The sequence below is a fragment of the Coloeus monedula genome (genome assembly GCF_965178545.1).
Source record: "Coloeus monedula genome assembly, chromosome: 25".
Classification (NCBI taxonomy): Eukaryota; Metazoa; Chordata; class Aves; order Passeriformes; family Corvidae; genus Coloeus; species Coloeus monedula.
Window position 1 is genome coordinate 6,684,962 of NC_138805.1, and position 14,829 is coordinate 6,699,790.

The window sequence follows — 14,829 nt, forward strand, 5'->3', positions numbered from 1 at the left end:
AGGGGCACGGTCTGTAGGGGCACGGTCTATAGGGGGCGCGGTCTATAGGGGCGCGGTCTATAGGGGGCGCGGTCTATAGGGGGCGCGGTCTATAGGGGGCGCGGTCTATAGGGGGCGCGGTCTATAGGGGGCGCGGTCTGCAGGGGGCGCGGTCTGCAGGGGGCGCGGTCTGCAGGGGGCGCGGTCTGCAGGGGCCGCGGTCTATAGGGGGCGCGGTCTATAGGGGGCGCGGTCTATAGGGGGCGCGGTCTATAGGGGGCACGATCTATAGGGGGCGCGGTCTATAGGGGCGCGGTCTATAGGGGGCACGGTCTATAGGGAGCACGGTCTATAGGGGGCGCGGTCTATAAGGAGCACGGTCTATAGGGGCGCGGTCTATAGGGGGCACGGTCTATAGGGGGCGCGGTCTGTAGGGGCGCGGTCTGTAGGGGCGCGGTCTGTAGGGGCGCGGTCTATAGGGGGCGCGGTCTATAAGGAGCACGGTCTATAGGGGGCGCGGTCTATAGGGGCACGGTCTATAGGGGCACGGTCTATAGGGGGCGCGGTCTGCAGGGGGCGCGGTCTGCAGGGGCCGCGGTCTATAGGGGCGCGGTCTATAAGGAGCACGGTCTATAGGGGGCGCGGTCTATAAGGAGCACGGTCTATAGGGGGCACGGTCTATAGGGGCGCGGTCTATAAGGAGCACGGTCTATAGGGGGCGCGGTCTATAGGGGGCACGGTCTATAGGGGGCGCGGTCTATAGGGGGCGCGGTCTATAGGGGCGCGGTCTATAGGGGGCGCGGTCTATAGGGGCACGGTCTATAGGGGGCGCGGTCTATAGGGGGCACGGTCTGCAGGGGGCACGGTCTGCAGGGGGCGCGGTCTATAGGGGCGCGGTCTATAAGGAGCACGGTCTATAGGGGCGCGGTCTATAGGGGGCGCGGTCTATAGGGGCGCGGTCTATAAGGAGCACGGTCTATAGGGGCACGGTCTATAGGGCGCGGTCTGCAGGGGGCGTGGCCTGGTGGCGGCGTGTCCGCGAGGCGCCTCCCGGCCGCCAGAGGCGCGCGCGCTGTGCCGCCGGATCGCGCGCGGTTCGGTTGCCGTGCCGCGCGCAAGCGCACGCGCGATGCCAGCACGCGCGCCGCTCGGGCCGGCCCCGCCCCCGGTACTCTCGGCCAATGGGGCCGCGGCTCTCGGCCGTGACCGCTTCCGGCTTCCCTCGACGTGGCCCAATGGGTGCGCTCGCGCTGCGGGATTGGCGCGCGGGGCTTGCCCTGGCAGCCGCGCCAATGGGCGCGCGCCGCGTGCGGGCGGGGGCGGGGCCAGACGGCGGGGCCGGCGCGGCGGGGCTGCTCCGCGCGCCGGGTCGGGCCGAGCCGAGTCCAGCCGAGCCTGACCGAACCCAGCCGAGTCCAGCAGGGCCGAGCTAAGCTGAGCCGCGTCCAGCTGAGCCGCGCTCAGCCGAGTCCAGCCGAGCGGTGCCGAGCATGGCGCGGTTGCCCGGCTGGGCGCTGCCCTGGCTGCTTCTCTTCTGGCTCCTGCCCGCCGCAGGTACGTGCGGGGAGGCGGCGGCTCCCCGGGCCCTCCCAGCCTGGGCCGGGACGCCGACGGTGCGGGGCTGGCGGGGAGGAGCGGCCGGTGCTTAAGTGCTCCCCCCCCCCAGCGCCCTGTCCGGGCCCGTCCTTGTCCTGGCCGCCCACACCGGGAGCACGTTCTCACCGAGGGTGTGTTTCCAGAGCCGGTGGCGGTGATGTCGGTGGACGTGGGCAGCGAGTCGATGAAGATCGCCATCGTGAAGCCTGGGGTACCCATGGAGATCGTCCTGAACAAGTGAGTGGCTATTCCAGCCCGCCGAGTGCTGCCGCGGGAGGTGTACCGGAGGGGATCCGGTGTGTCCTGCCGTGGGAGGTGTACCGGAGGGGATCCGCTCTGTCCTGCCGCGGCCCCACCGCCAGCGGCGGGAGCGGCCGGGAAATGAGGGTGGCTGAGACTCGGCCGTCGCTGTTCCTCCGTTGCCAGAGGAAGGCTCCCATCCTGCCACGCAGGGTTGTGGCTCACTCTTGCCCCAGGTGGGCAGCTGCGGGGCATCGTCCAGGGCAGTTTGTTAACTCACCTTTGAGGTGTTTGGCTGCATTTTGGGTGCCTTTCGAGCAAGTGCCGAAAGCCCACGTGGTTAAGGACGTGTTGTGGTGCAAATCCAAAAGGGCACCCAGTTCCCCCCTGTCCCCTGATTCTTAGTTCCCCACAAGGGAGCCCAGGGCCAGATTTATTTTGCTGCAGCTGTTCAGGGCCGACACTCGTAACGCAGGTAAATCTCTTCTTGCATTCAGCTGCTGCTGCAGCCCATCCTCAAGCCACTAAGCGAAGAATCTGTAGGTGAGAGAGGACATACGATCAGGAACGTCCTTGGTTTCTGGGAGTTTGGAGATAACAAGGAGATTTCTCACTCACCTCCCTGAAATTCGGCAGTCATAGACAGAATGAGGGAACTGTCTTGCCTTGCTTATGGGTGGAGGACAGGAAAAATAAAGTCTTATCAAAGCACCGGAGGGGGTGGGGGGCTTCTCTGGTAGCCCCTCAGCTGAGAAGGGGCTGGCCCTCCTCTCCACAGCAGGTATCCAAGCACCTTCCCTTAGTCCTTCTGGAATGGGATCAGCATCATTTTTCACTGGAGACTGGAACATTCACCTGTTTCAACTGGTTTATTCCTCCCTCTCTCTCCTCAGGGAGTCACGAAGGAAAACACCCGTGGCTGTTTCTTTGAAAGAGAATGAGCGTCTCTTTGGTGATAGCGCGCTGGGGATGGTAAGAGTTCCTGTTCTCAGAATACATGTACCCCGCATTGTGATAAATGTCCAAGCCAGTGTTTTATTGTTGTCCTGTGCTTCTCATCTCCTTGATGTGTTATTGGCTCTGTGTAGCAGCTGTGTGCTTCTACTCCCATAGCAAGAGTTGTTCCCCACATAGCCTGGGAGGCGTTGGTTTGAGAACAGCGTAGCTGAAGGAATGCAAGTGGGTGATGTAGGTTTGGTTTTTTTTTCTGCAGTCCATAAGGACCCCCAGGGTGGCATTCCGATACTTCCAGGATCTGCTGGGTAAGCGGATTGATAATCCCCACGTGGCGCTGTACCAGTCCCGATTCCCGGAGCATGAGCTGGTGAAGGATGAGACAAGACAGACTGTTATCTTCAAGTTGTCCCCGTAAGTGGCTGCTTTTAGGTTCTTTGTGGGATGGGCTTTGGCTGCCAGGCTTCTGCAGCTCACTGTTGATGCCATAATTTTCTTTCCCATTGTAGAACAATACAGTATTCTCCTGAGGAGATGCTGGGGATGGTCCTGAACTATTCACGTGGTCTGGCTGAGGAATTTGCAGGTTGGAAGGATTTAGCTCTTTCTTGTCTGTGCGTATATGTGTTTGTCCATTATAGGATTCGAGTAGAGATCAAAAGCATTCAGAAACCCAGGGTTTTTAGAAACAAGATGTTGGTTCTTTCCAGCTGTAGACTGTCAGCAAGACTTAGCAGTTATCCAGTTACCATTTGTTTCTAATGTGATGCAAGTTTGGGATCTTAATCCTGCTCTTGTGGGCAGACACCCCATTTACCACCTAGCCTTGCAATGAAGAAGCCTTACAGGCAGTCTCTGGAGAAAAGTGTTTTCTTTCTCACATGTGTGATCAGAGTGGAGGCACATGGGAAGTGGCTGCAGGGGAGGGTGGAAGTGGCTCTGTGAAGGCTATGCTGTAGCTGTTCTGGATGGAGACTTGTTGCTGGAGCTGAACTAAAAGAGCAAAAACGGCCCTTTGCTGTGAAACTTGCTAACAGAGAAGAGGCCATCATGTCTATTTTGTGCTGTGTTGCTAATGAAACACCATAGTAATGGAAACTGGAGGAGGCTTTGTCATGTGGTCAGTGACACTGCAGCCAGTCCAAAGACTTTTTACTGGAGAGTGGATATGATCCAGTGATAATGTAAGGCTCCATGAATATAGTATTTGTTGAAATGGAAGGCTACCCAGAGCATCTGAGAGTATCCTGACACGTGAAAGAGAGATCAGTAGACTGGTGGCTTTGTGCGAATATGCCAAGTCTGCTTGGTTTCAGCAGGCTACAGAGATTCATCCCTAGGCATCCTGGCTGCTGCTGCAGGATTACATTCTGTACAAGTCTTCACCTTGGGTCCTCTGGGTTTGCTGCTGTCACTCCATCTCAGCAAGTCTTTGCATGTGGCTGCGCTGATGCAGGGTTCCCTGCAACTGTTTCAGAGCAGCCCATCAAAGATGCAGTGATCACAGTTCCCGCCTACTTCAACCAAGCGGAGAGGAGAGCGGTTCTGCATGCTGCCCGCATGGCTGACCTCAAGGTGCTGCAGCTGATCAACGACAACACTGCTGTAGCATTGAACTATGGGGTTTTTAGGAGGAAAGACATCAATGCCACAGCACAGGTAGGTGCATTTGGGAGATGCGGAGAGTCCTGCCAAGTTGCCTGCATGCAGGGGAGAAAGTGCTGCAGAAAAAATCCAAAGAACTTAAAGTGGACTCTGCTGGTCAGCCAGTCTCCTCTGTTTTCATGTGTTCATCAACAAGACAAAGAAAGTTAAACCCTGTGTGCTCATGTTGAAGCCCGAAAGCTTCTGGAGTGAGGGCAGGTGCTGTGAGCTCCCTTTTTGTAAACCTATATTTGTTCCTTGCCCATCAACTGGGGGAAATAACTGCAGTGATTACTTGAAGTATTGGAACACCAACTCAGAAGTACTTGATTTTCCTGAGGCTGAAGAAAGAGCAAAACTTTGGGTTTTGAACTATGAAATAGGTGAGAAGTTTTCTTGTCTCCTTCTGTCAGAGGTAACCCTGAACATCTCCTGTGTTTGGTCAAAGTATGAGTCCTGCCCTCAGGGTATAATGTCAGTCTGGGAGTGGATAGTTGTGACCTGTATCACATTGAAAGGGTTCTTTCCTTATTTGTGGGGGATATCCAGCTGCTTCTGCTTCACTGTCCCAACTTCTCTTTTCAGAATATCATGTTTTACGACATGGGAGCAGGAAGCACTGTTTGTACTATTGTTACGTATCAGACAGTGAAAACTAAGGACTCGGGAACTCAACCTCAATTGCAGATCCAGGGCATTGGGTAAGAATTCCACATGAGTTGCACAAACCCCACAGGTCTCAGGAAAGAAACCATTTGTTTCACAACCTCTTCATCATGTAGAATTTTGCAGTTAAGCATCAGTACAGTAATTTGGATGGCTGAGGGGGAAACATTCAGAGCGAGAAGGTTCCAGTTGGGAATAATTTTGGTATTGCTCTGTTGTGCAGAAGGTAACTGAGAACTTTCAGGAGCCCAGGAGGGAACCAGTGTACTTAGTTTGCTTTAGGCTTGTTTTTTGATAGCCTCAAGCCATGTAAGCCTATTCCATTTCATGTAACCTATATAGAGTGTATCAGTTTGAAAAAGAGGAATACACTTCTAGAGAGGAATGAAAATGCAGTGTACTTAATGTATTGCCAAATAAAGAGGGGGGTGCTGTGCATACCCAGCCCTGCAATTTTAACTCCAAAGCGTTTATATTGCTGTTTTCAAGAAAATCCCTGGGACCTGATACTGTTGTCCTCAGCTGTTTGACTTGCTTAGCAATACGGCATTTACCTCAAATGTAATGAAATTTCCCGTTGAAAGGCTGTTGTGGTGGTGAATCTCTTCTTTCTATCTTTCATTATAATGTGTTATTTTGGGGACAACCATTGTTCTTTCAAAGTCATCACAGCTGATAATACTGCAGCTACTTTTGACCACTTGCTGCTCTGCATATTTGTGAAATATTACATGAAATTTGTTTGTATTTCAATTTGGTTTTGGTTATTACACCTCTGTTCATTCGTCGGCTCAGGTTTGACCGTACTCTTGGAGGTTTAGAGATGGAGCTTCGTCTCCGGGACTACTTGGCCAAACTCTTTAATGAGCAGCACCCTTCAAAAGATGTCCGGAAGAATCCTCGGGCCATGGCCAAGCTGCTGAAGGAGGCCAACCGCCTGAAAACTGTGCTGAGTGCAAATGCCGACCACGTGGCGCAGGTCTGACCTTCTGCCGGGGGTTCCTGCTTTTTTTGGGCTAAGCGTGGGGTGGGTTGAGGACTGGTGTAAGGGAACATTGTCCCTCTGCAGCGCAGGTCTGCTGAGGAGCATCGCTCCCGGTGGTCCCTCTCAGCTTGTGCCCGCTTGGTAGCACCGGTGATTGAGTGGATTGAAGAAGAGTTATTCGTGTCAAGTATGTTAAATAAACTTTCACTGAGAGAAGCTGTCCGTTACACCCATGTTCCATCCTCTCATCACTTTAGCAATGGTAGGGTTCAGATGAGTGTGGTCAGGTCTGTTGTATGTTACAAAAGCCAGAACTTTTTGCACACTGGGCAAAGATTTTGCTTGGAGGATGCTCCACAATTAATTTCATTCTGGCTGTTTTGGTTTTTTTTCTGGACAGATCGAGGGACTGCTGGATGACATAGACTTCAAAGCCAAGGTCTCAAGACAGGAGTTTGAGGATCTGTGCTCTGACTTGTTCAAGCGTGTCCCAGGACCTGTGCAGCAGGCTCTGAGTAGCGCAGAGATGAACATGGTGAGTTTAAGAAAATGCATTACCAAGCCTGAAGCTTCTGTGTGTGGAGCTGCTGTCACATCATGATTGAGGCATCAGTGGTTGTGTAATCAGGACTGTTGGGAGGTAGATGCCTGCTATTGTGACAGTGATGTTGATGCTACAGTGAGTTTGCCTGGTGCAGTGTCCAGCAGGAGTGTGTCACACTTCCCCTGCACTATCCACCTGAAATTAAGGACTTGGAGGAGGGGCTTCTTTCTCTTAAAACACTTTACTCTTGTGCTGTAGGTTTGAAATAATGATTTTTCCTCTTTTTGTCTTGGATACTGGTTCTGATCTCACTCCTGAAGTTTTAACTGAATGAGTCTGAAAACAGAATTATTGGTGTTTGGGCTTCTCCTTTGCACACTCCCTAAAGGGAGCCCTGTAGTGGGCTGCATTTGGACCAAACCTGAGGCAGTCCTTTGGAGGGAGTCACTGTGGGGTTAAATGCTCGCTTTCAAGGTGCTACAACTCTCTTGAGCAGCTTTGGGCTCTGATACTCAATGCAAGACACTGAGTTATCTCTTAGAGTCTGGATTTCTGTCTGTTCTGGTCCAACTGGCTCTTGGGGTCACTGTCTCCTCTGGTATTGAACTATCGTTTGTCTTAATTTTGAATTAAGCCCCATGTTTCAGGTGGCTTGAAGCCACAGTCACATAGTCACTGTTTGACAGACCCGACCCCAGGTGCCTCGTTGTTGGCACAGCTGATGTCCATCTGAGATCTGTTGGGTGCTGGCCTGCACGGGGACAGCAGGGTGTAGTGTGGGTGTTCTCAGAGCACCATGTCAGCATGTGGTGACCGGGGAAGGAGCATAAGGAAGCCCTGGACTTAGCTTTCCAAAATTGCTTTCTTAAGACAAGGTGACTGTTTCCAATCCCCAGGATGGAATTGACCAGGTGATTCTAGTTGGCGGTGCCACACGGGTCCCCAAAGTGCAGGAGGTTTTGCTGAAAGCTGTGGGCAAGTGAGTATGTGAGGCCCCCCCCTTCTAGTCTGTCTGCCATTGACAAGCTGCTGTTTATGGAAAGGCTGCAAACTTCATGTCTGTTGCTTTTCCCTTCGTAGAGAAGAGCTGGGCAAAAATATCAATGCCGATGAGGCTGCTGCTATGGGTGCAGTCTACCAGGCAGCTGCTCTGAGCAAAGCCTTTAAGGTGAAGCCCTTCATTGTTCGGGATGCTGCTGTGTTTCCTATCCAGGTAACCTTTGGCTTTCCTTCTCTTGTGTAAGGTGCAGGGCTGTGCTGGGAGAAATGATCCAGGTTGGAACCTGTTGGCTTCCTTTGAGTATAGAAGCTCTGGAGACCTTTCTGCCAATCTAATAAAGCAGAAGGAAGTCTTCTGTATAACAGAAATGCAGTATCCAAGGAGCCAGGCATATGCAAATATCAGTTGAGGAATATTTTCCTGCCCCCCAATTTTTGCATGAAGCAGAGCAGCTGAACGCTGCTGATGTAAGATGCCACAGTTTGCAGTTGCTGAGTCTTATTTTCTGTTTGTGATACAGGTGGAGTTTACTCGTGAAGTTGAGGAGGATGATAAATCCAGGAGTTTAAAGCATAACAAGAGGATTTTGTTCCAGCGCATGGCGCCCTATCCCCAGCGCAAAGTAATCACTTTCAACCGCTACACAGATGACTTTGAGTTCTACGTCAACTACGGAGATCTGACATTCCTGAACCAGGATGACTTGCGGTGAGTTGAGCCCAGCACCTGAGCTGGCAGCTCTGTGGCAATGCAACTTGCCTGGCTGGAAATGTATTGCCAGTGTGTCTAACTGGTACAACTGTTCTCCGAGCTGCATGTCCTTTAGCAAACCGAGCTCTGCCAGTTCCTGCTTTTTGCAGTTGCCCATCGCTGCCAGCATGAGCATGAGCAGGGATTGGCTGTTCTGTAGCACTATTATCCTGACTGCTCTCTCTGCTTTTTGTCTCTGTGTCATCAGAGTTTTTGGTTCTCTCAATCTCACTACTGTGAGGCTAAAGGGAGTTGGGGACAGTTTCAAGAAGCACTCGGACTATGAATCCAAAGGCATCAAAGCACACTTCAACATGGATGACAGTGGTGTACTGAGTCTTGACCGGGTAAGCACCACCTATTGGGATGGTTGTCAGCTGATGTAATTTTCAGTACTGTCCTTCTCTCTGGTCCCTGCTTAAAACTAATCCTGAGCTTCTATTTCCAAGGTGGAATCTGTGTTTGAGACTTTGGTGGAAGACAAGCTTGAGGAGGAGTCAACACTGACAAGTAAACACTGAACTCTGATATTCGTACTGACTGTTTCGTTACCTGTAGAGGCTGAGATAACTGCAAGCATTGTGTTTCTTTGGGTTTGGGGTGTGGAACTTACACAGTCTGACTGTATGGGTGGCTGTCTGTGCACACAAGGACATGGAGGGAGGTTGGAGAAGGATGAGTTTGGAGCATGTAAAGCTCACCTACACCACCAAGGGAGCCCCTTGGTGATCGTTGTGGTTGTGAGGGGAAGACTGAGAGCTGAAGATTACTTTCTTCCTCTGGATACGTAACATTCTGAATTTTTTGTCTCCCATCAACAGAACTTGGAAACACCATCTCAAGCCTGTTTGGGGGTGGTGGCCCTACACCAGAGACCGGAGAGAACCTGACAGACTCAGTTCAGGTGAGCCCCAGGGCGACTGCTCCAGAAAGGAAGCCCTTTTGTCTTGCTGTGGCAATTATGTAGAAATACCTGTTCTGGGAAACATTGCATGGAATTTCTTAATTTAAAACCCTGTTTTGCTTTCCCCTTTACTTGCTTGTGATGACCAGGAAGAGGAAGAGAGCCTAGCAGAAACAGGTAAAGAAGAGCAGGGGGAGAAGCAAGACCAGAAAAGCAGTACTGCAGATGCTGGTGAAGAGCAGGAACAAGAGAAACAGCAGTCTTCAGGTCAAGCAGAAACTGCCTCTCCAAAAGTAGAGTCACAGAGAAAGGAAGAAGGCGAGAAATTAGAGCCTCAGGTGAGCACCAGCTTGAAGGAATGGGACTGGTTTTAATACCTAAGAAATGGCATTTCCTCAGTGAAATTCTCCCTTCTCTGAAGTGCCATGCCTTTAAAAAAAGTTGCAGAATCTGAAGATCTGTTCCCTTGCTTGAGAACGTACTTTGTGTTACAGGGTTCCAAAGAAAATAGGGAAACTGCAAAAGAGGAAGAACCATCCAAAAGTTCCAGTGACAGCACAGCTACCAAAACAGAGGAAGAGAAGATCAAAGTACCTAAGAAGCAGAAGCTTGTCCATGAGATCACCATGGAGCTGGATGTAAACGATGTGCCTGACCTGGTGGAAGATGAACTGAAGAGCTCAATGAAAAAGTAGGTTTGGACTGGCTCTGCTAAGTTAGAACTCTAGATAAAGGAAGTGAATTGCTTTGGAATAGTGATGGCTCACATAGAGCACTGCTGACCTCAGAAGCTGGTGTGTGTGATGTGCTGCTCAACCAAAGGCACTTGCTACCTTTGATTTCTGTTCTCTTTGCATGTTAGACTCCAAGACTTGACGATCAGAGATCTAGAGAAACAGGAAAGAGAAAAATCGGCCAACAGCTTGGAGTCATTCATCTTTGAGACCCAGGTAGGAGAGGGATATAAAGAAATGAGAATTCCAGGACAGCAGTAGAAGTGTTTTGCACAGCTTTTGGCTGATCTGAGTGCAGGGGAGTTGTTAGAGCTGGGGGAAGCTGATTTGAAGAGCCCAGGTTTTGTCTCTCAGTCACTTTTTCTAATGCCATTAGGCTTCCCAGGCCCATGTTTCCTCAATACAAAATGAGCCTTCCCTTCAGCATGTTTAACACATTGAACAATTGACCCCAGACTGTAAAGAATCTACAGCTTCTCAGGAACTGTTGTGCAGAAGAAGCAACTAGTGTTACGTGTGTGTTAAATAATGACTGTTGCAGCGTTACCATCATGGGATGTGGGTGTATCTATACCTGCTGTATTACCATTATGCTCCTGGCAATGCTAGGAGCAGAGCTCAGATTTGGGTAGGTGCAGGCAGCACCCCAGCCCAGTTGCAAGTGAGTGCTCTGGTTGTTATATGCTTCCAGGCTCAGTGGTGTTTGACCAGAGTGCTCGCTCTGTTTTCTTAGGACAAGCTTTACCAAGAGGAGTATCAGTTTGTCTCAACAGAGGAGCAGAGAGAAGAAATTTCCAAAAAGCTTAATGAGGCTTCCAGTTGGATGGAGGAAGAGGGCTATGCAGCTGCAACAAAGGTATTGCTGCGTGCAGTCAGGATAGCAGTCAGCTGTCACTGACATGGAAATGACCACAGAGGCTGACAGAACCTTTGTAACCTGGTTCTTGAGAGCTTCTTGCTTCCTCAGTGCATTATGCACAGAACAAAATAAGAAGTTGTTCCAGCCGTGGATGTTTCTACAAAAGCTTCAGCAGGAACCTGTTGATTCCACTGAAAGCTTAGTCATGTGGCTCTTTGTACTGTGCTGGAATGGTGTATTTGATGGAGTGAACAACAAATGCGGTTATAACTTCTGAAGTTGCCAGTGTTAGACAGTGGTCAAACTAACTGTCTCCTTTCTCCTCTCCCCCATTTTCAGGAGCTGAAAGACAAGCTTTCAGAGCTGAAAAAGCTTTGTAGGAACCTTTTCTTCCGTGTTGAGGAAAGGAGAAAGTGGCCGGAACGCCTGGCTGCTCTGGAAAGTCTGCTCAATCACTCCACCATCTTCCTCAGGTAAGGGCAGGCTTTTGGGAAGGAATGTCTTGCAACTGGTCATGTAGGAGCTGCCAGCAGAATGAGACCAGAGAGAATGTGGTCTGAAAGTCAGTGGCACTTCCTGAGAAAAGGCGAGCAGAACCCTGCTCCCTGGTGTCCTTTCTGCAGTACCTGTGAACAGGCTCACGTGAGCTCTGTCCAAAATGGGGGGCAGGAAGGGTCCAGCGTGGTGGCTGTGATGTTTTTGTATTACTGGAGCTGTAACCACAGAGTTGCCAAGGTGCTGTCTGCTTGGCTTAACAAAAATAAGCTTTCTTATCTACAAGGGGAGCCCGAATGATTCCAGAGTCTGACCAGATATTCACAGAAGTGGAACTGAGTACACTGGAAAAAGCCATCAATGAAACAACGGTACTAAAGGATGGAGTGATGCTGGGGGAGGGTGGGGTGGCAGTTTGGGTTATGTTTCCTGCCCTATACTTTCACTCAAGGTCATGGAGTAGATTGTGCATGTTTTGTTTTCGTACCACCAGCAAACCTTTTGTGTGTCTCAGTGTTTCCTAATGCCCAGCCTGACCCCATCGTATCTGGGGGGAGTAGTGGTTCCTGTGTTGCATGTGGAATTGTCTCTGGGGTGGGGGTGGAGCCCAGTGATCTGACTGCACTTGGTTTTTAAAGGCAGGCACTGGGTTTTGTTTCTTTTTGTCCTTGGTCTGGGTAACTGAGAGGCTGGTGGAAATGTAGCATGGAGGAGAGCTGTCCTGAGTAAAACAGAATAGCCAGGGGCAGTGACTTTGAGATACTGTGATATACAGCAGTTCCTGGAACCCAGAAGCATTCCAAAAGCACCTCTTCCCTCGCGCTCCACAGATTTGGAAAAATGAGACGCTGGCTGAACAGAACAAGCTCACTCCTACTGAGAAACCTGTGCTGCTCTCTAAAGATATAGAGTTCAAGATAGCAGCCCTGGACAGGGAAGTGCAGTATCTCCTGAATAAAGCCAAGTTTGCAAAACCCAAACCCAAAAGGGAGAAGAATGCCACAAAAACTGATTCAGGCAAGAATACTACAGCAGCCCCTGAGACTGAGAATTCTATCCCTCCCACGGAGGGGAAACAAGAAGGTAAGTAGCAGGTTGGGAGCATGTAGGTAACTCCCTATTATATAATTTTATATTATATATAATGGTGTTTCTCTTGATTGAAAGGGAGCTAAAGAAGGGAGGCCAGTAGTTAGCTGTGAGATTGAATTTGCTCTTAATTTTCAAAGACAGCTGGGAATATCTATGTATTGCCAAACCACCATTTGTTTGGTTTTTTGTAAAGAAACAGAAATTATGTATAAACTTCCCAGGACAGTCGGTAGCTGTCTTGCTGGCTGATTGACTTCTAGGAAAGATAATCCATTGACTGCACTTCAGTGTGCAGAGCCAAATACTCAAGGTCCTGTCCTAGATCAATGAGTAGAATGAATTGTTGATGAGAAATGTTTGTGGCCTAGATGGACCCCAGGAGAAAAAATCTCTTGGGGCACTAGGATGTACAGTTTTTTTAACTTTCTAAGATCCTCAGGTCCCAAGTGCCCTGGTCCTTTTAAATCTGGAGTGCTGTTTGTCAGCATTCCTGCCGGTTCCTCTGGTCTGAGCAAGGGATTCTGCTCATAGTCATAGCCAGCTACAAAGGTCACTTGCCTGTGCAACCAGTCAGGCTCCAGGGCTTCTGGGGACATAGAGCCTGGCACTCAGAGGGGAATACGGAGCGGTTTTGTGGTGCTTCTCTGAGTGTTGTAGAGTGATCTGCTGTGAGAGTGAACTATTACAGTCCTGCTGAGGCACCACAGCTCGCTCACCTTTACTCACCTAATCTCTTTGCACCTTGTCTCCTGTGTGTTCTCCCTTGACTTGTGTTTCTTTCTGCTTTAAACGTAGACAAACCAGAGGATATTGATCCAGCCAAGGAACCTCCTACAGCTGAGAAAGCAGCAATAGATGATAAGCCTGGATCAGACTCTGGTGGGTAAAAGTTTTGCTAACAATCTGGAACTTGGGAGCTGCAAGTGCAAGGTGTCTGGGGGCTCCTTTGCAGATTAGAACCCCTGAATTTTTTCAAACCCCAAATAATTCTGGTTTGCAGAATTAACTGTGCTGATCCATAGTTAATTCTGCAAACAGGAATACAAATTTTGGTTCCTTGCTGTTCCTCTGTTTTTGTTGTTCAGAGTGCAGTTCTTATGCGCCACTGCTGCTTTGTGCCCCTGTCCCTGCAGTTTGCAGCCAGTCCCATGGCTGTGAGACTGGCTCTGCTTGAGAGCTGCTGTGCCCCTCCTGCTGCTCGGGCAGCACTTGTTAACAGGGGCAGAGATTTCATGTCTTCAGCTCCATGGGGCTGAGTATCAACCCCCAAAACCTCTGTACCATGGACTGCAAGTTTCGTGGCAAATTTTGCGAATGTGGGAGACTCTCTGTGCTGCTTTGCACACTGTGAAAACCACTGCAGTGTGAAATTGAGTTTGCTTCATTACACAGGGTCCAAAAAAGAGAAGGCAGAAGCTGGAGGAGAAAGCAGGAAAAACGATGAATTGTAACACCCTGAAATCCCACGAGTGTCAGCATCTATTTATTTCATAGTTACTTTCTTGTTTTTCTTATGGACCTGGTTAGTCATGATGTAAATGGAACACAACAAGACTCTGACAACACAATGGGATAGAGATGTAAATTTATTTTTTTGTTCTTTCTGCGGATTTTGCCTCTACTAACTTAGTGAATTGGTTGTTGTTTTTCTTTTATTATGTGTGGCAGAGTGCCCACCAAGAATTGTCTCTGTTTCAGTACAGAAGTCACCAAAGTGACTTTCCTATGGGGAGAAAGCAGTAAAGAAACATCTTAAGGTTTAGGAAGTAACTTGGAACATAAACCCTGTGCCCTACCTCTTGTGAAGATGATTGCATAGGGATATAGACCTGAAGTGCTGTTGTCTTTGCATATGAGGCCCTGACTTAGAGCAAATGTGCGATTTCAGCTGGTGGGAGGTGTATTAATACTTAGATTAATGGGAAGGCGGAACAGAATTGGGAAGGCAGATGATCTGTGTCTGTTTTCCATAGGCTGTTTGTTAAAACTATCTGTCTGTGCTCTGTAGCAGAGTCCAAAAACCATGAAGTGAGACTTGACAAGTCAAGATTCTGTTTATAGTTTTAAAAGTTCAGAAAAGGCAACATTGAATGCAGAGGAGAGGGAAACATGGGCCGTGTTGGCACATCCTGTAGTCAGTCACAAGGACAGTGATACGGATCAAACAACCAAACCTGGAAAGTCTAATGGCAACTGCCCTACTTCCTCTGTGTTTTGTGCACTCGGACCGACTTAATCGTGTGACCTTCCCCGTCCCCGGCCGTGACCTCCTGCCTCCTCGGACCGTCCCTGCCGCTGCCACACACATGAGTGGGGTCCGACGGCTGCGAATGTGCATCTGACATTGTTCTCCATTCTGGCCTCTTCAACCAAAAATAAAAACGACA

The 14,829-nt window shown here is 50.0% G+C and overlaps 1 protein-coding gene across 2 annotated transcripts; it reads left to right on the forward strand.

Moving 5' to 3' along the window:
* The first annotated feature begins 1,315 nt into the window (after nucleotides 1-1,315).
* Nucleotides 1,316-14,822, forward strand: HYOU1 (hypoxia up-regulated 1). 2 transcript variants are annotated; one of them, XM_082297059.1, is made up of 24 exons: nucleotides 1,316-1,533; nucleotides 1,719-1,812; nucleotides 2,709-2,787; nucleotides 3,029-3,183; nucleotides 3,279-3,355; nucleotides 4,247-4,428; nucleotides 4,999-5,114; nucleotides 5,875-6,058; nucleotides 6,465-6,599; nucleotides 7,505-7,587; nucleotides 7,689-7,821; nucleotides 8,129-8,316; nucleotides 8,567-8,705; nucleotides 8,808-8,868; nucleotides 9,180-9,262; nucleotides 9,412-9,600; nucleotides 9,757-9,953; nucleotides 10,125-10,212; nucleotides 10,730-10,852; nucleotides 11,195-11,328; nucleotides 11,637-11,721; nucleotides 12,181-12,433; nucleotides 13,238-13,321; nucleotides 13,835-14,822. In XM_082297059.1, exons 1-24 carry the CDS (start codon nucleotides 1,470-1,472, stop codon nucleotides 13,891-13,893), a joined length of 2,985 nt encoding a protein of 994 aa, XP_082153185.1. In that variant the 5' UTR covers nucleotides 1,316-1,469; the 3' UTR covers nucleotides 13,894-14,822. The 2 variants fall into 2 exon arrangements, with proteins under 2 accessions (XP_082153185.1, XP_082153186.1); XM_082297060.1 differs by having other exon boundaries at nucleotides 13,847-14,822.
* The last annotated feature ends 7 nt before the right edge of the window (nucleotides 14,823-14,829 follow it).